General features: G+C 37.3%; 1 protein-coding gene across 1 annotated transcript in view; it reads left to right on the top strand.

Moving 5' to 3' along the window:
- The window catches only part of KIF26B (kinesin family member 26B), a 352803-nt gene extending 335484 nt beyond the window's left edge, over nucleotides 1-17319 (top strand). The window contains exons 13-15 of the mRNA XM_070950509.1: nucleotides 9990-10189; nucleotides 12231-12381; nucleotides 17171-17319. Coding sequence (XP_070806610.1) covers nucleotides 9990-10189; nucleotides 12231-12381; nucleotides 17171-17319 — 500 coding nt within the window. The remainder of the gene's footprint in view (nucleotides 1-9989; nucleotides 10190-12230; nucleotides 12382-17170) is intronic.
- The last annotated feature ends 2495 nt before the right edge of the window (nucleotides 17320-19814 follow it).

The raw sequence follows: 19814 nt of genomic DNA, 5'->3' as shown, positions 1-19814 counted from the left end.
CCCATACATTATTATGATGGTGATTCAGACTGGTCTTTCATTCTTAATAAAAGAAGGGCAAAGAAGAAGTAAATGTTTCCTAGGATGGCTGTCGAGTGAACAAAAGTACCCAATTCTTTTGTCTCTAAATAACTTTAATTTTCTTCTTGGCAAGGTATTTCAGAAGTGGTTTGCCATTATCTTCTTTCTAGGGTTGACAGAAAGTGACTGGCCCAAGGTCACCCAAAGGCAGAAATAGAATGCATGGTTCCCTGGTTTTTAGCCTAATGCCTTAATCATTACACCAAACTGACTCATAGACCATTGACTTATTCCCAGAGAAATCAAATTACATCCAGCAATGATCCCTTGGTTAATGTCTTGACCAATGAACAAAATAGATGAAACTAGGTAAATCTTGATCTACCTAATCCTATTTCTATGAGCAAACTTAGCAATAGATCAATCAACCATGAGACTGGTTTAGAAGTAAACTGCATATATAGAGACTCCATTCCAAATGAGACCCTGGGGAGAGAGAAATTAATTACTCCACTGTGGTTCAAATTCAAATCAAATGCAGGGAATTTGGCATGTAAAATATTATTCTGTATTTTACATTTGGCATATAAAATATAATTCTGGGCAAAAATGTGGGCTTTTTTAAATGAAGAATTAGAGTTGTGCAATACATTGAAGAAGCCCATTTCTACTATTAGCTTCCTGCAGGCAAACAGTCCTAAACACAAAACGGGATCCCCTGTAGATTAATTTATAGAGGCTTCAGTCAGAGAAGATATTTCGCGCTTGCTCCTTATATTCTGCCAACAGCATGTTGCAGGCAGCTAAGGGTTTTACGGTAGCTTCTCTGCAATCCCTAGAAATTCACATCAAAACAAAACTTTGTTTCATTCATAGTTCAGCATATTGGTTGAAATCCAGAAATTCTTAAAACACATACAGTATCGACTGTTCAGCCTATTCCCTTTCAAAGAAAGCAGTAGCATTCAGAATATGGAAGGGGTGTGAGAAATGGGTCCTTTTCCTCTTCAGCAGGAGGAAAGGCCTTTCCTGTACCGACTCTCAGCTGTATCACCTTCCTCCAGAAAATGGTTTTCAAGCCACCTTTGATGAGAGGGACATAAAATGCATATCCCCCATTGACACCATTTGTAATTTCTTCCTAGTAGGCAGAAGTTGTATTCAGCTGGTTCAGACTGGTTCGCCCAAACTGGTAGCGGAAATTGCAGGTGGACACGCCCCTCCACCCCCCCACCCGGCTCTATGCTATGCTATTTAGGCACATTTTTGAGGCCGGGTGCATGCGCGGAAGGCAGGCGTGCACACAAACTGGGCATGTGCGTGCATGAAGCAAGCGTGCGTGCATGCGGCGAACCAGTAGTAACCTAATGTGAAACCCACCGCTGCTAGAAGGAAAAAGTGAGGCTGTGATTCAGCCTGAGTAGTCTTTCATGCTGCAGTTGCATTATCATCTGCAAGAAACTGCCATTCAACAAGGAGAGTTTACTACATTAGCAGACAAAGATGCATATTATAATGTAGAGTAATTGAGCCCTTGTGGAATGAATTCATGGGGGAGGGTGAAATTAATGTCACCCGTAGAGTAGCTTACTAGTTTCCCATAATACTAGAAGATAGCAGTCTAGAATGTAAATGAATAGGTTCCTGAACAAAACGTAGGCTGGACAGAAAATACAGTTCCAGATTTCTACCAATAATTCTACTGCTAAAACAAAAAGGGCTAGTTATCCCATGTTGATGTCACAATCCTCTGCTGTCCTTGTTCTCAGACTCTCAACCAAAAACAAGGCATTCGGTGTCAACCTATAGTGACATTGGAGGTATTTCTCTTGCTTGACATAGACCAATTACATGTTTGTTCTTAACGGAGTAAGATCCTCTGTCAGCAACGTTTAGAAGGGCATAATAAGCATTTGTCAAAGATGGTTTAGGTCTAGCAAATCTTGGCATAATGCAGGAATTTGGATGGCTTGACCCTTGAGGTCCCTTGCAGCAGAATCTCTGGGAATTGCTTGCCCTGTTACCCTGGTAGAGTTTGCATCTATTGATCTTCAGCATAATGTGTAAAGTTCATCTCGAGTGAATCGTGCAAAGAAAGCGATGTGCAAAGAGCAAGTAAGATTAAACCTGAATCTTGAGTTAGAAGGTAGCTGTTTGGACCAGTCTTTTGAATTCTCTGTACTGGTTTCCAAATTACAGATAACAAGTTATATTTAATTGTTAATGCATTAAATACTTTTTTAAAAATCAGGGCAAAGGCTCTTTTCCCCCCCTCCCTGAAACTGGCTTGTGAATTGATATAATCTATTGCTTCCCAGCATATTTTCTTTGTATTTTTCCCCTACAGTAAATAGCATAGATGGTGAAAGCACATTCTTTTTTATGTCAACAGATTTATGAGATAATAAAAACAAAAAATGACTGCAGAACTCACCAAGATTAAGCTCAGCTACAAGTGGGGTGTGTGTGCTCTGCTTACACTGAATTTGGATGAAAAGTGTAGTACAGTACTTCAATTTTTCCCCTTTTCAAGAGTGATCTCCTTCTCTTAATTTGTATCAGTGTATAAAAAGAGGGTTTTTTAAAAAAATTGGGAAGCACAACATTTCCATTTGGATACTATTTTGACCTGTGCTATCAAGAGCACTGGAACCTACCTGATTTCCTGTCATGAATACTCATTGCCATAATGAATGTGATGATGTAAATATGTTCATTTCAGGTCAGGTGACCTTGTCTGGTTTATTTATGAATATTATTAACAGAAATGCTAGCTGTCAGGCATGTTCAATATGAATCGACATCAGTTCCCACTAAAAAAGGCCACAAAGACTTTTAAGCAAATCACTAACATCTTTAAATTTCACCATTACTTTTTGAAGCTCCATCAGTTTGTGAAAACAATGACTCTTGTCTCACTGCCTCCTCAAAATTTTCTTTTTTTGTAAGAGCATTACTCAATACCTGAGATCCTTTGAGATGGAAAAGTGATCTAGGGCCTAAAGGATGATCACCTACAATACTTGGGAGATCTTTATAATATTGAGGGGAGCTGTGTACTCACTCTGACTTTGGGAAATCAAAATATCTAAGTGAACTATGAGCATTCGGGAAGGGGGGGAGATGATAATGGAAAATAGAAGTGACTTTGCTGCTGTGTTATAATACTGGAGGAAATGTGGTCAGACTATACCAGTAGTATTATTGCAGCAATGCAAAACTGAAATGTCATATAATGCTTTTAGTTACCTTTTTTTTTTTTCGAAATTGTGGGAAGTGAAACAAAGTGATTGTATTAAACCATCTACAGGCTTCTCTGCTTCTACACAAAATGTGTCTGCTGATCAAAGAGTGATAAGTATGTGTGTTGGGGGCTGGGGGAGGAATCTGCTTCTTGACTCTAGAGGTAAATTTGGATGGGAAAATCCAAGGCTGATGACTAGACTGGGAAATTGCCAAGTATGGTTTGAGGAAGATGGCATTCTCTCATCTCCCAAGCGCTAAACCCACCACAGACTGCTGTGTACAGTCTCCTCATAAGGAGCAACTGACTGGAGCAGTTGTGGGCAGTCTAATCCAGAGAGGAATTATGATTCACTCGCCAGCTCCGCTTGTAATGGCTTAAAAATTTCATCTATTGCTCTCTGAAAATCAAGTTTATTAGTTAGTTATTTAAGAGGAGATGCCTTTAAAAAAAAGCTATGAGTTTTCCCCTTTGTTCTTTTTTAATAGCTTATTTCACAGATTTGTTATTTTGGATGACAGAAAAGCAATAATACAATACATTCAAAAACTCAGGTATCCATTGTATAAGAAGTATTTTCTCTTCTGAGACTTTCAGAATTGAATCTGTAAAATTTCTAACCTAGAATTAATAAGTTGCAATCCAAAAGATGTATAGGGTAGTGAAGAAATATGTTATGCGGAGTATTAAGTTCCCAAGTCCTTGACAGATGATGCAAAAATACAAATGTTTAACCAATCGAGTGTGTAATTTCTTCTCAGCTCAAAAAAAATTAATAATATGAATCTCTCCTGTTTTAAGATGAATCAGAAAGCAAAAGAATGATGATTGGCTTTGCACTGGACAACATGTGTTATTTGGTTTTAAAATCAAGATCCTCTTGAACCAAACAGCATCAAGCATAATTGCTTTTTAGTTTCTTCTCACAACTGATGACAATGGCAGTTGAGGTGGTAATTCATAATACAGGGGGATAGGTTTATATTTCTGGTAAAGTTCATAGTATAGAAGGCCTTGATACATCTGTGTGCTTGGGGACCTTTTTAAACTTGAAAGCTGAACAGGATGTAGAGATGGTAAAATGAGATTCAAACACGTCTGTGCTTGCAGGGTAGGATGTTGTGTTCCCCCCCTTTCTCTCCCTCCCTCCCTTCCTCCCTCTCCCTCCCCCACAACTTTGAAAAGATGAACCCTTTTTACAAACATAACTATCATGTTTTTAACCTCATAAACACAGTCATGTTTTAACAGAGGAAGTAACAATGGAGTAATGTGGTGGAAAGTTCCATGGGACATACCTTCGTTGAATTGGCCAGTGCTTGACCACTCATAAACAAAATCTGATGCCTTGGCTTGCTTGAATTTACTTAAAGGAATATAATTGTAAGTCAGAATTGCTTCACAAGAAAAAAAAGAATAGTATTAATTCATTGAAAGGAAAACATTTAGCATGCTTGGGCCAATCAACAGCTCAAACTAATTTCTGGATACATAAACATCAGGCAGCTGGCAGAGCAATCACGAGTTGAAATCCAGCCTCACTGAAATAAAATGTTTGGGGAAAAGAATCACCACTGGGAGGTTGGAGTACTGGGCACTGCCTGCTGTTACCACCTCCTTCTCTGGGACCTCTCCCAAATTACTTGTCAATCTGCCATGTTCAGCGAGGAGCTGCCTCCTGACAGTAGACCTCATTTACAGGCCTTAAAATTAATGAAAGTAGGCAGAGCAGTTGCAAGAGAGATGCGCCTGGCTGAATGGACTAACTGGCACAAATAAAAAATTGCCCTTGGCAAATTGATTGAAATGAAAATGTTGATTACTGCTTTGATGATTCTTTGGGTTTTACTCAGAATTCAACCCAGTGAAAGGACCAATGTTATTACTTAGACTCAAACATATATTTATGCTATGCTAAGTGCTTCCATAATAAAGGAACGATATCTTTGATTCATAAAAAAAATAGCCATCCTTATTCAAATCCATGTTTATTTTCTATTATTTCTTTATTATTGTACTACACTGGCTGAACCATAGACTCCAGTTGTCAGCCATATCATATCAGGTTCAAGACAGTGACCATCCTTTTCATACTGGTACTTCAATAACTCATGAAGTCAGAGGAGAAAAACTGGAATAAAATTCTAACACTGTTTGAAGGCAGCAGCTCTGTCCTACCAGAGTTGATGTGATGCCATATTTCCTGCATGCAGATGGCATGAAATGTAGAGTGTTCCTGACAACAGTATGACATCAGGTTGCCCCTGTCTTCTTCTGGGATGTATTTGAAGAGTTCTTTGGTGGGGGGGTGTCTTTCCAACAAACTTGGGATTCCCTAGTAGTCTCCTATTCAAGTATTGACTGTTGCCCCCTGCTTAAGCTTTCCTAGATAAACCATACACTTATTCAGAGGATAAATGTATCATCGGCTGGACACATAGGAATTTAAAATCCCTATTCGAAGTCAAAATATATTGACACTTTGAAACAAATATTCAACAATTCAGTAATACAACTATAAGCATTTCAAAGCTGCTACACTCTTTGTAGAAGGATTATGTGCAGGGTGAGTAAAAAATACAAGAGTTAGGAATAACTTGAACTTTCTGTTTTTCATTACATGTCATTTTGTCTTTAAGAGAAAAATATGTATTTCTGAATTCTTTAATTTTCTAATACGAAAATACAACACAGGCTATATTAGATTTGCTATACAGTGTTTCTGAATGGTGTGGAAAGACTCAAATTGTAAAACTTTTGCACCAGTGCGATTTAACTCTGTTCCTCTTCTCCTTTTACTACATGATATTGAATCCACATAACAGGCCTCTAGTTATGGTCCTACAGCTGCATTGTAACAATCACGTTATTTATTGCTACATTTCTTTCCTGGCTAGACTTTGACCAAAAGAGATCACCTAAAGGAATTACTTGATCCTCTCAGAAACAGGTGGTAGAAATTACAGTCAATCAAGTTAGGCCACTAAATGAAATTTCCTCATGGGCAATTTGGCCATTGGAGCTATATAACTTTGGAAGCTGAAAACAAGCAGGCCTCTTTTTATATAGTTAGAGTCGCAGTAGAAGAATTGTCTGGTATGGCTCATATTATCTTATGAATAGATACACTGATGGATGATAACCTTCTCAAATCTCCTGGTGCTCCGTATATCAATACATTACAGCCTTTGCAAACCTTACCATCTCACTTTATATATTCTTCAGAATCGTTTGGTGTAGTAAAGGTAGTGTAGTTTTCTCCCACTTGAGCCTCTTTATATGCATGTGTTCAACTGGACACTTCTTGAACTATGCAGAAAATCTATTTTTGTATTACCGTGAATTTCTGTGGGCTCTTGATTCTGAATTACTGTGGAACACTAATATTAATGATCCGTCTTCAGCAAAATAGATAAAATGTGAGAGTTTTGTCTACTTAGAAGTACGCCCTACTGAGTTTAAAAGGGCTTAGTTCCTTTAATCCTTTCTAAGCAGAGGAACTCTAAAACAGCAAATTTAAGTCTCACTGTATTCATAGTGTCTAACTAATCAGCTTGTTAACCACTGCTTACTTAAAATGGATTGAGTTTCAGATCACTATCTCTGTAAGAATAGGGAATTGTTACTCACTGCTTTCAGCTACATTAATAAATATTTGCAAATGTGGTTCAAAAGGTGGAACCCAAATATATGTACATAGGATTCTGCTCAGCAGAGGTCACAAAGGTAAATGACTGGCTTTGAAGAAAATAGAACAGAGTTAGTTTTATTACAGCTGTTAAAAATCTGAAATGGATGATGAAGCAGAATAAACAAGCTGCATCTCCTTCCTCCTACTTAACTACCTTTCTATCTATTGTTCTCCTCTGGAGAAAACATTTATTTTGTTTCAGTTTGAGCAGTTCTTCCATTTGTAGCAGAAAACACACGTAACTCCTCTCCACCAAAAGCAAAAGACCTTGACAAGAACAAGGTGTTTTTCTCCAGTATCTCTATTCTTTTATCTGCTGTGTTCCCAAGTTTTCTTCTAAATTGTCTATAGTAAGGGTGTCAAACTCGTGGCCCGCGGGCTGGATGCGTCATGTGCTGGCCAGGCCCAAGCCCATTTTAGCGAAGGGGGAAAAAATCACGATACGTGATGCCATGAGTTTGACACCCCTGGTCTATAGCATAATATGAGTACATAGCATTGCATGCATGTACCGTATGAGCCTGAGTACCTTATATGATGCAGGGATAACAAACAGATTTAGTTAGTTGATTTCAAATAGTTTTTTTTTCAAATTTATATGGTAAATTGGCAGTGCTTGGTAAAAAAAATCATGCTCAAATTAAGTGAGCATATTTCTGAAACTCACCTAAATTATTTTGAATTAAAAATAATCTGTGGGTTTACAGTGTTCTCTTTTTCAGTGGTATAAGAGTAACTTTTAACAACCAATGGATATAATTTAAAGTCTGGTTCAGAGTCCCGTGGCCAAATTATCTTAATCTCTCTTCAGACTGTGACTGCAATAGCCTTTGGCTAGAGATAAAAGGCATCTATAATTTTTTTCTCCCTTTCACTATGTTAAGCTGAGAAGCAAATACAGCTCCCATGCCACTTGCCCTAAAACAAGGAGACTAACTGCTCTCCTTCCTTTCCTTTACTCTGTTGCCTACAGTATTGGCAATTCGAATTTTCTCAGTTCATGCTGTACCTGAAACTTTTTGTGTCATAATGTCCTTGTCAAAACAGCAGTGTACTTTTGAAACAAACTTTTTTTTTCTTTGATATGCTGCTGGTATGATCTACAAACTGGAAGGCTAAAGTTATAATCATAACTTCACTGGTTTTCAAAAACTATTCTGGTGTAGCATTATACCTGCCCTTGAATTTTATTTTGTCATGCTCCGACCAAACTCAAACTCATTTGTGTTCTTTATCTGAGAAAGCCTGATTTCTCTGCAAAGCATGATAGGCTTCCAAAAGTAGAAAAAAATCAGTTTCAAATATGGGGAATTCTTACTCCATGCATGGTAATCTTCAGATTCCAGTTGTATTAGGGGCACTAACTCATCCATCATCATGAGTGGATCAAACCTTCTTAAGCTGATCATTGTTGGATTTTTATTTGATCTCTGCTTGAGTTTTGAATTGGTCAAATGCAGGGCGTTACTAATTTTCCCCATTATTTATTTTTTCCCCATTTATTGGCTGTATTAACAAGAATAAATGCTAACATTGGAGTATGTATTATTTTATTGAGATTGTTACTTTCAACTTTCCAATTTTTAAAGTATATTTGGCACCAAAAGATTTTGTGAGGACTACTAGATTAATCATTTAAATCTATTACATGGGAGAAGATTTACACTGTAATCCTTATTACTTATCCTGTGTATTTGGAACTCTTCTGTGTACAATGTGAAATAGTTCCTGTAAGAATTCTAGTAATCATAATTAGCATTTGAAGGACATCAGGTTGAGGAATGATTGTAGACTGCAATGTTAACTTCAACAGCACAGATACTGTTATAGTTTTCCATAGGGTTGAATTATAATAGATTTTTGAACAGTTATTTCACATGTATTGGAAACCTATGGATCTTTTAAGGAAATAATTGATGCTCTGTACTCATTGTTGGAGATGTGCTGCTCAAAATGCAAAATTGGTTCAACATAATGTCCAAATTCTCTAACTAAAAAGTAGTCTTTTTTGACTAAAGCTTTTTACCTAGTGCCATCGTGGACAGATGTATGTAGGTTGTTGTTTTTTTGAGAGAGAGAGAAAAGTGGTTTCCACTACTTTTTCTGGAATATTTTTTTCATATTGCAAGTTTAATCTATATTCTTGGTACTTCTTGGTAGTCTGCCATCAAAGTCACCAGCTCTGGCCCTGTTACTTTTTTTTCAAGATCAAACAAGGCTGGTCAGCTGCTGACCAGAAGTTTTTTTTATTATTATTAACTTGATTCTGAAATATTCTTGTTTTCATGCTTAGCTTTAAAATTATATATGAATGGTTGAAAACTAGGAGGAGTAGAATGGAAATATACATCACATATTTTTACAGTTGCAAAAAAGTGCATACTGCAACATTGGAAGGAAACTCAATCTCTACCAATTCCACAATAGTCAGAAAAGGTCACTTTTCTAAATCTCAGCAGCAAGTATTTTACTACTAAGAGTCCATCTGGAGGACTACTTAGAAAATTGGACTATGTATATTTCCTTTCCCCCATTTTTAAGTTCACTTAAATGTTAATGATTTTATTGTATAACATTATGTGAATATATATGTAAGATGAGCTTAGTTTAATAAATAAGAGCTATATGGTTTGTAATCTTGATTTTTTTTTTCTTTTACATAGAATAAACAGGAGATTAAAAGCTACCCATTTCCTGATTCCCTGGATATTTCAAAGAAATTCAGAGATTGAGTGAAATGGAATCTAATCTCATCTGTGGTGTTATGAAATGTACAATCATCTTGCAAAGAAAAGTTCTCTGCAGTGCTTCCTTCCTCTCAATTATCCTTTAAATGAGGGCTCCATATGAGGTTTTGCTTTGTTGTCCTATTACCAGCACTTTGTAAGAGAGAAATGCCATGTTACAATGATTATATGCAAGTGCTTGTAGATTTGTCATGTTATATCAAATTATTGGTAGGAATCGGTATAATACAACAGTATTAGAGGTTTGTCCATTGACAACAAAACTTTACAACTTAATATTGTTTAGGTTCTCAGAGACGGAGACTTATTCCAGCTTTGTCGCTTGACACTACATCTCCTATAAGGAAGCCTACTAGTCCAGCCATACGCTGGGTAGATGGACCTCTGCGAAGTGCCCAGAGAGGGATGGGAGAGCCCTTTGAAATCAAAGTCTATGAAATTGATGATGTGGAACGACTCCAGCGACGGCGCATGGGGGATAACAATGTGAGGCTATGCTAATATTTTTTTAACAAGCACAGATATTGGTTTTAGATTATATTTATATTTATTTGTAGGTGCTTTCAGTTAAATTTGCAAAACACTGTTTAAATATATCCAACGAAGTACTGTAGGCATGATCCTAAATTCAAATAGAACCCACAATATTCAATAAAAACAATTCCTAAAAGAGATCTGAGAATTCTCCTAAGAACAATAACGTTTTCTGCAGTTCAGCGGTTCGAATCCCTACTACAGGTCTCCTGCGTGAACGGGGGTTGGATTAGATGACCTCCAGGGTCCCTTCCAACTCTGTTACTGTTTGGCCATACGTGAAGCTTTCTGGAAGCGGTGTGGATATTTATTTATATGTACGTAACCTTTGCAGTCAAATCCAGTCAGAAAATACCAAAGATCCCTCTTACAAGAAACATTTTTTAAAAAATAAATCGTGGTATGCTGCAAGAAATAATGACTTTTGACTTTGCGTCAATAATTATACAGGTAGCAATTTATGATCACGATTGGAACTGGAACTTCTGTCACTTAAGTGATATGATTGTTATATTTATGACTTTTTAGTAATTCAGTGAATCCAGCTTCCCCCCCTTGATTTTAATTGTTGGAAAGGTCACAAATGGCAGTCACAAAACTCCAGGACACTGCAACCATTTTAAATACATGCCGGTTGCCAAGAGCCCAAATTTTAATCATGCGGCCATGGGGATGCTGTAGTGAGAACCAGTCATAAGTTATTTTTTCAGGGCCATCATAACTTATAGTCACCTATACTCACACTTTCATTTGATCCACAAGCCCATGCTCACTTCTATAAACACAAAGAAACAGTGTCCACAGACTCAGATTTACATTTATCAGAATAAGAGTCCACGGAGTTGCTCAATGAAAGTCTTGCTAAGGAAGAATGCATTGTGTCTGATGAAGGAAACCTTGATTCAAAAGCTTTCAGTATATACCATCCCTTTTAGACTATATATGTCTCTGAAGAATGCCAACTAAGTAATGCAAATTGAAGGATAAGGGTTTTGTTTTCCAATTCTTAAAACCAAAGATGGAAATGCACCTATCTTCTTCTTCTTGTGACATGTCCGTCATTGGACATTGGCGATCATGTTGGCAATCCTATTTTTGTCAACAGCCATATGAAAAAGTGCTGCTGAGTTTTGTCCAAACCATCCCTTAGGTTTTGAAGCCATGATGTTCTTCTTCTGCCTGGGCCTCGTTTGCCTTCAATTTTTCCCTGAAGGATTAAGTGAAGGATACTGTATTTTTCTGGATGTCGCATCACATGTCCAAAATACTCTAACTTTTGCTTTTTAATGGCTTTGATTATTATTATGTCTCTGAAGAATGCCAACTAAGTAATGTAAATTGAAGGATAAGGGTTTTGTTTTCTAATTCTTAAAACCAAAGATGGCAATGCACATTTCAGAATCTATAGTGGATGGTATGGTGACACATCCTTAGTCCTGATCACTTGTCAAAGATAATGAATGGAAGGCTGTTATTTATGGTGAGTAGTCCGGAAAGACCATTTTTTGCTCTAGTGACTCACTCCTAGTTTCAGATCCATTCAGGTTAAAAGGAAATTAAGTATTTTCCCCTGTAATTTGCTCTTACAAATGCCCCCTCCCCAGGAACTATGGTAGTGAGAATAATACATTTCGTCTTGACTTCTGCTTTCACTCTTGGAATTGTAACCTTAATAATGAACCTTCTTCTTTGCAGAAATGTAATAAGCTGCTTTAGGATGTAAAATAAAAATGAGAATAAAATAAAATTTATTTTTTTAAAAAAAATCCATTTGGGAGGAAATTTAGATTTAATGTGGTATCATCTCCAATAACATTATTACTCACCATCCCTTAAATATCCAAGGTTTATTTGTGTAACTGTTTCCCCATGATTTAACTTAATTGTGCTTCTGATTCCTACCAACTGAGAAATAATTGTACTGGAGAAATGTTTTTGTCTCATCTTTTCCCTTTCCTTTTTTTTCTTTCTTCTCATATGTCTTACTGGGTAGGAGGTGATTTGCTACAACGCTAAGCTAAAAATCTTGGAGCATCGGCAGCAGCGAATTGCAGAGGTCAAGGCCAAGTACGAGTGGTTAATGAGAGAGCTGGAAGTGACCAAACAGTATCTGATGCTGGATCCCAATAAATGGCTCAGTGAATGTAAGGTTTTATGCCTCCTCGGTTAATTCATTGCCAAGACATTTTACTGGAATTTCAGTTTAGCCACTACTCTTTTTAAAGCAAGTAAAATTTCAATCTTGAAATTATATTTGACCTCAAGCAGGTTTGGATTGTCTGTGATTCTATTACGGTTCCCACATAATTTCCATTAAACTGTGACATTGGAAGCAAGTGGGCGTATTTGTTCAAAAGCTGAATCAGAGAAGTGAGAAATATTGCCATCACCAGATTAACACATAGGCGTCTCAGTCCACAGATTCTGAAAATGAGGTTTCTTTTCCTCTTCTGCCCTCAGTTTACATGGACATAGAAGTTATATAATAAGACTGGTCTCCCGCTATTAAATAATATTATAAGGCAAATTTGACCATTGCTCAAAATGTGTTATTAATCAGAAAGGAATCTGATTTGTTATATATAGTCAGGAAAGAATAGAGATCATAGAGTTGGAAAGGCTACTTCAGCTATTGAGTTCAACCCCTTGCTTAGCTTAGGAAAGTGAATGTTAGCATTCTTGACAGATAGTATCTTACCTCTGCATGAAGGTAATTATGAAAGGGAAGTCTGGAACCTTTCCAAGTAATTGGTTCCACTCTAAACTGCTTTTATTTGTGAGGGTTTTTTTTTAAATTGTGTTGGAAGCTGCCTTCCAATAACTTAAATCTATTAAATCTATACATTCTGGAATAAGTGTGCTATTATACTGAGCATTTTCAATCTTCATAGAACTTAGTTTCTAGTCCCCTTATCATCTTCATAGTCTTTTTCAGAAGTTTTTCCAAATCTTTCCTGAAGTGTAATAGCTAAAATTAGGCCTAGTTCTTCAAGTAGGGTGAATTGAAGCAAAATAAAGGGGAATGATTTAACAAATAATTTTTTTTCCCTAAAATTTGAAAACTGTATATCCATTGATGAATCCTAAAATTGTTGTTGTTCAGTCGCTGTCATCTATGACTTACATCCCCATGGACCATAGAAAGCCAGGACCACAGAATGCCACTATCTCCCAAATTTATGTTCATTGAATTAGAATAGAATAGAGCAATGGATTTTTTGCATCCAGAACTTACCATTAACTAATATTTAGTTGATAATCAGCTATTATTCCAAGATATTTTTCAAAAATATTACCAATGTGTTGTTGTTGTTGTTGGAGGTGGTGGTGGTGGTGATGATGAATGAATGATGATGATGATGATGATGATTTTGGCACCACCCAACACCCAGGCTCTGAACACTTCACAATATAGCAAATAAAGCAAGGCAGCATAGCAAATATAACAACATAGCAAAGCAGGATAAAAATAAAAGAGCAAAATACAAATGAATGCACAAGATGGAAATGCAGACACTCATGAGAAAACCATATTTGGAATCCATATAGAAGGCACTCCAGTCACTTTCCAGAACGCCAACAGGATGGGAGCTACCCTGATCTTGCAGAGACCATATTCCAAAGTTCCAGAAGGAGAAGGCATGTTTCCTGGGTCCCAAAATATGACACTGTTTAATAAAAGGCACTTGGAGCATGTCAATATTGTTGACCCACATTGACTAGGCAAAAGCAATAGGAAGTAGGCAGTCCTTCAAATAACCCATCCCTATGCCATATAGGACTTTATAGAAATAAAGGACTGTGAATCTTACCTAAAATTATACTGGCAACCAAATATAGCTCAGTCCCTGCACTTTGGACCATTGAAAGCTTTCAAGTGATTTTCAAGTGTAGCTCCATGTGCAGCACATTACAGTAGTTGAGTTGTGAGATGACTAGGGCATGAATGACTGCGGTGGTGGCCTGCAAATATTTTAACAACCGGTTCTCTGCCCTAATGGCTGGCTGGATGGGCGTGGCCAACTCGATGTCACTTATGTCGAGGGGCGCTTCTCCTCATCTGCCTTCTCATGACTATGGGGATGCTGCAACAGTTGTAAGTGTGAAAAACGGTCATAAGTCACTTTTTCAGTGCCCTTGTAACTTTGAATGGTCACTAAATGAACTGTTGTAAATCAAGGATTACCTGTACAAAAATACAAAAAGCTTCTTTGCTTGCAAAAAGCTGCCCTAAATACCATTAAATTAGAAATGGGGGAATACACACTGAAGTTCAATAAGTCACAACCATCATGGAAACCTAAACCATTCTGTCTGAATAGCTTCCTTTTCCTCAGCAATACCTGCAACCCGGAGTTACAAATCAGGCAAGTTGCCACAGCACATTGAGGAATTAAAATAGTTAAAATACAAGGATAACTATTAGCAGCCAAGTTACTCTTGCTTATAAAATGAAACCCTGTAGCAGAGAGGTCATTTAAGTGCTCCAGAAAGTGAGTGGGCATATTTGGGGTACAAAATGCCGAGCTAAAGAGACAGATTAACAAATTAACATATTGAGTGAGGGCTAATCCCATTCTGCCTTTGTTCAGACCCTTGCTGCAGGGAATTTTTGGCTACGAATGGAGCTATCAATCTCTTTGTCTCTTAAGTGCTGACATCTTCTGTGAGCTATTAAGGAAGGTGGGGGCTGCTTTCTCCCTCTAAGAAAACATGTTTCTCATTTTGTCATTCAGGGAAATATATTATTCTTTTTTAATATTTTCAAAATATTTTATTTTTCTACAAGTGGGGTGGGTGCTAACTTTCTACAATTGGTGCCATGTTACTATGCCATATTATCATGAGAGAAAACAAACAAATTCGAAGGAGGATCCACTTACTATTAGTGAGCAATCATATGCCTTGCCCACTCCGAAACAATGCAAGAGACTCCTGTCCCAAAGGTGCTTTTTCAAGAGGCAACTGGACTTTCTAAAAACCAAGAAATTCCAGTTGCCTCTTGAAAAAAGGACCTTTGGGACAACCATGACCTGGATGACTGAAGAATCCCCATAGACAAGAGACTCCTGTGCTCAGTGAACTGACAAAGCAGTTTCCCACCCAAGAGAAGCAATTAGTAGATCCATTTGCACCACTTAAAGATACCAGTTAGTCTCACTCACCTCACAAGATATCCTTACGTAATCATCCAATGCCAAGTTTGCATCCTGCCTCTCAGCCATTTCTTCCATGGCTATGACAACCTTTCTGTAAATAGCTGTTCCATGCGTGTTGGAAGTATACTCCAAAAAGCTTTAAACAACCCTTTAACAATCTTTAAGAAAGTCAAGCCCCAGGAATAAAAGTACCACAAAAAACTCCGGGGGGGGGGGGGGAGACTCCGGAGAAGGTCAGTTTACAGACAGAAAGTCTGGGTGTAAGGCTTACAATGTAACAAGCTTAACCCAGAGGCAGTTTCTGAAAACACTTAAAGCAGCAGAACATTTAAGATAAGGATTAGACTAGAAATACAGGCATACCAGAATGTTTCCTTCCTGCCTCCCTTGCAGGATTAGCTCTGTAAAGTGGGAAAAGATTTCTTCCAACAACCGATTCTCCGAACTGCTCAGAAAATTAACATCTCGTTCGGGAGAACCGGTGCGAATCAGTAGTAGCCCAGCTCTGAGTGACTGTCTGCAGTCATCCAACCAGCACTTACTTATTTTTAATATATTTAATTTTATCCCACCTGTATTATTATTTTATGAGTAACCCAAGACAGCGAGCATACCTAATACTTCCTCCTCTATTTTCTCCACACTAACGACCCTGTGAGGCTGAGAAAGAGTGACCGGCCTAAAATCACCAAGCCATCTTTCATGCCAAAAAAAGTAAATCTCACACAGTGTTCTGGTTTCTAGTCTGGTTGATCTTTTGTTTCCTAAATGAAGAACTTTGCATTTGGCTCTATTAAATTACATTTGATTACCCTGAGCCAAGATCATTTTTAATTTTATTTCTGTCTTTTAAGATTATTAGCAAATCGATCTAATTTTATGTCATCCCCAAATTAGATAGCTTTCCATTTGCCTCTTCATCCATTAATACAATTGTTGACAAGTAGGGACCTCAGAACTAAACTTTGTGGTACCTCATTTAATTTCTTCACTCTTGTTTAATAATCATTCATGAACAATGAGCAATCTAGCTATTTTGTGAACAATAGAAAGCAATGCTGTGTCTGCTGCCTTATGCTTCCAGGTAAACTGTAGTCTACAGACTTAATATATAAATACAATACAGATCAATATAAAACATGAATATAATAACTATTGTTTTGAATGTATTGCTTCTTTGAATCTTATACACATTTTGCCTTTGGCTACAAATGTCACTTTCTATTTTTTAATCTTCCACAACTTTTCTACCCCACAAACTGAGGATAACGGTTTTGATAGCCTTCTTCAGCCTGTTTTCTTCCACATGTATTCAATTTCAAGTGCCATCTAGAGGAAACCAGGTTAGAGATGAGTGACTGAAAACATCTGGTGATAGGAATGCTAATGCATGAAACCTCAATCTAAGTAAACAACCTAAAATGGCCATAATTTTTTGTTTTTTTTAAATGGAATGATTTTATTTTACTAGGCAGAGCTGTTTACAACCCAGCCAGAGAAAATTAGAAATACAAGTGGATAATTCAATGGCTTGCAAAGTTGCCTTATGCAAATAGTAACATGAATTTTGGTATTCTTTGTATACCTTTTTAATAATAGCACTGAATAGATTCTTGTACTCATGAATGTTGAGTACATTCATTGAATGTTGAATGATGCAGATCCATATATGAATATAAAACATTCAAATTGCAAGATAGAGCTTGCATTTTCCTCTCTGACAGTCATTGGGTTAGTCTTGTTTCTCCACCAGTTTTTATTTCCTTTCTTACAGTTGATCTGGAACATGTTTTTGACTTGGATTCCCTGGAGTACTTGGAGGCTCTTGAATGTGTGACTGAGCGGTTAGAGAATCGTGTCAATTATTGCAAGGCCCACCTCATGATGATCACCTGCTTTGACATCTCTTCCAGACGTCGATGAAGAATTAACCTCAAGAATCTTTTGGACTACTGCCAGACACCCCTTTCCTTCTTTTTGAATTTATATCCCAAAGACCCAGAATGAGAATGAAGGTTGGTGCCATGTTTTGACTATGTGAGAGAAGATGCGATTTTTTTTAATGATGCTAAATATATGTTGGAAAGCAAAGACGCTGAAATTAAGGATGTGGATTCTTCAAGCCTGAAAGAGCACTTTGAGAAATCTTGAGGACATGTTTGTACATAGAAACCTCTGCAGAAGTGATTTACCCCCAGCCCCCAGCCCATCAATAACTGAAGAGGGAGGAAGAAGCAGGTGTAAGGGAGTTGCTGAGAGCCCCAGTATAGTAAAAATACATGGGGAAACTGTCTGAAGTGCCTTGCAAATCTTTATTATCCAAACATTTATGTTCATACTTCTTGTACAGATGGTGCTAGTCGACAAAAAGAAAAAGACAAAAAAATCAAATCACATTTTTTGAAATGTATTTACAGCCTGTTATTTTCACTTGGTGTTTTATTCTATTTCTGACTTGCTGTTTCTACGTAACTTGTGTTTGTAGAGATATTTCTTATCTGATACAGCATATAAATAAATGTTAACTGTCTTTTGTTGTTCAAGAGCAGAGTAAGACCACTCAAAGGGAAAAAAAAAAGTTAAAACTTCTGGATTAATCCCACAGATGTATGATGTAATAGAGGTTTCCCAGCTCTTAGTAAAAACAAAAATGATAATACAAAAATACAACATGATAAGATTTCAGTTGGCACTAAGAAAATAGGGTATCACATGATTTTGTAATATGTTCTCCTTTGGAAATAAATACATTGTTATGCGTATTCAGTCAACACTCCTATTTTGTTACAATTTAACTGAATATACTAACTCTGTGATGGTGAACCTATGGCACGATTGCCAGAGGTGGCACGCAGAGCCCTCTCTGTGGGGACACGCGCCGTCACCAACTGCTCTTCTGGTTTCCGGCGTGCACATGTGCACCAGCCAGGTGGTCTTCATGTGTGCCAGAGCAACAGAAAACGGCCTGAAAATGGCCCCCAAAACAGGCCATTTTTCGGGCCATTTTCTGGGCCATTTTTGGTCTGAAAAATGGCTGAAAAACAGCCACAAAAAACGGCCAAAACCAGCCAAGAAACAGGCATGTGCGCGCCGGCCAGCTGGTCTTCAGGTTTCCAGTGCTCCGGCACACATGAGCAGCTGGCCGGTGCGCATGCCAAAAACCCGAAGATCAGCTGGTCTTTGAGTTTCTGGCATGTGGGCATGCACAGGTGTTCCAGTTTGTGCACTCAGTGCTGAAAAGTTTCGCCATCACTGTACTAACTTTTCCGAGCATTACAATCATAGAGTCATCAGAGTTGGATTGGAAGGGCCTTGGGAGGGTCAGGTAGTCAAAAGTATTTTTCACAAGTTCAAGTTGAGATAACTTGTGACTCCATTCATGTTTATGAGCACAAAAACTTAAGCGGTAAATCTGTTTTGCCAGCTCAGAAACCTTTGTAGGCTTACAAGTATTATCATCTCCTAATGTTTTTCCCCAACTCTACAGATACCTAATTTGTTCTCAGTTAGGGATGGTCCCAATAACAGAACAATTTTGCTGAAAAGGAAAGAAAAGGGGGAAAAACCTTGTAAAGTTGTTGCTCAAAGGAATTTTTATAATTCTAGATTTTGTCTAACCAGATAAAAATATTGAAAATTGCAAGCATTCATAACCTTTCCATAGAAAGGCTAAAACTATTTGCATTAGAATTAAAATGACTGATTCTGTGCTACCAGTCCCCTATCTGTGTGCTGATCTTTGCTTACCCATACAACAGAAATGATAAATTGGTTAATGTTATTTATCCAGCTGAGTCAGAATACAAAAGCTATTCATAAGGGCATTGTGAAAAGTAAAATACAGAATGAAAGTTGATAGAGTTATCTAGTTAAAGCACAAACCTCTTGTTTTAATTTGTTTCATTGTTATCTCCAAGTCAATTAATTTGCTTTGGGATTCTTTCTTTTCTACATTGTTTTTATTAAGGTTAAAGACCATCTGACTGATAGAAAGTGTTAGAAAACACTTCATTTTATGCATCTTCATATGTGCTATGTGCATAAATAGAATAAAATATGTACAAAAAAGGTTAATTACAAATGAATTAAAAGTCAAGTACTTAGAATAAAAGAATAAAAAGTACTTGGTCAACAATGTAGGTTATGTAGTATATATAAATTGCCACAGTACAATAGTGTTTTTGCCTTGGTATCCTGCTTGTAGGCTTACTTGATACCTCTAATTGGGCAGTAGGAGAAATAGCAGGCTAGACACGGTAGAGCTTTGATCTCATTTGATAGGGTTCTACTTATGTTTAGAAGCATAAAATCGGCACACACCAAGGCTTCAATCCATAGTCCTTAGAAAGAAAATATGAATATTTTCGTGGCAGCAAAAGGGTTAGGGTTAAGAAAAAGAGTCCTTACCCTGATCTCTT

Source organism: Pituophis catenifer, unplaced genomic scaffold (genome assembly GCF_029215685.1).
Source record: "Pituophis catenifer annectens isolate HBS135680 unplaced genomic scaffold, rPitCat1.0.hap2 SCAF_1, whole genome shotgun sequence".
Classification (NCBI taxonomy): domain Eukaryota; kingdom Metazoa; phylum Chordata; class Lepidosauria; order Squamata; family Colubridae; genus Pituophis; species Pituophis catenifer.
The sequence above is the reverse complement of the archived record's forward strand: the minus strand, read 5'-3'. Positions and strand labels throughout refer to the sequence as shown.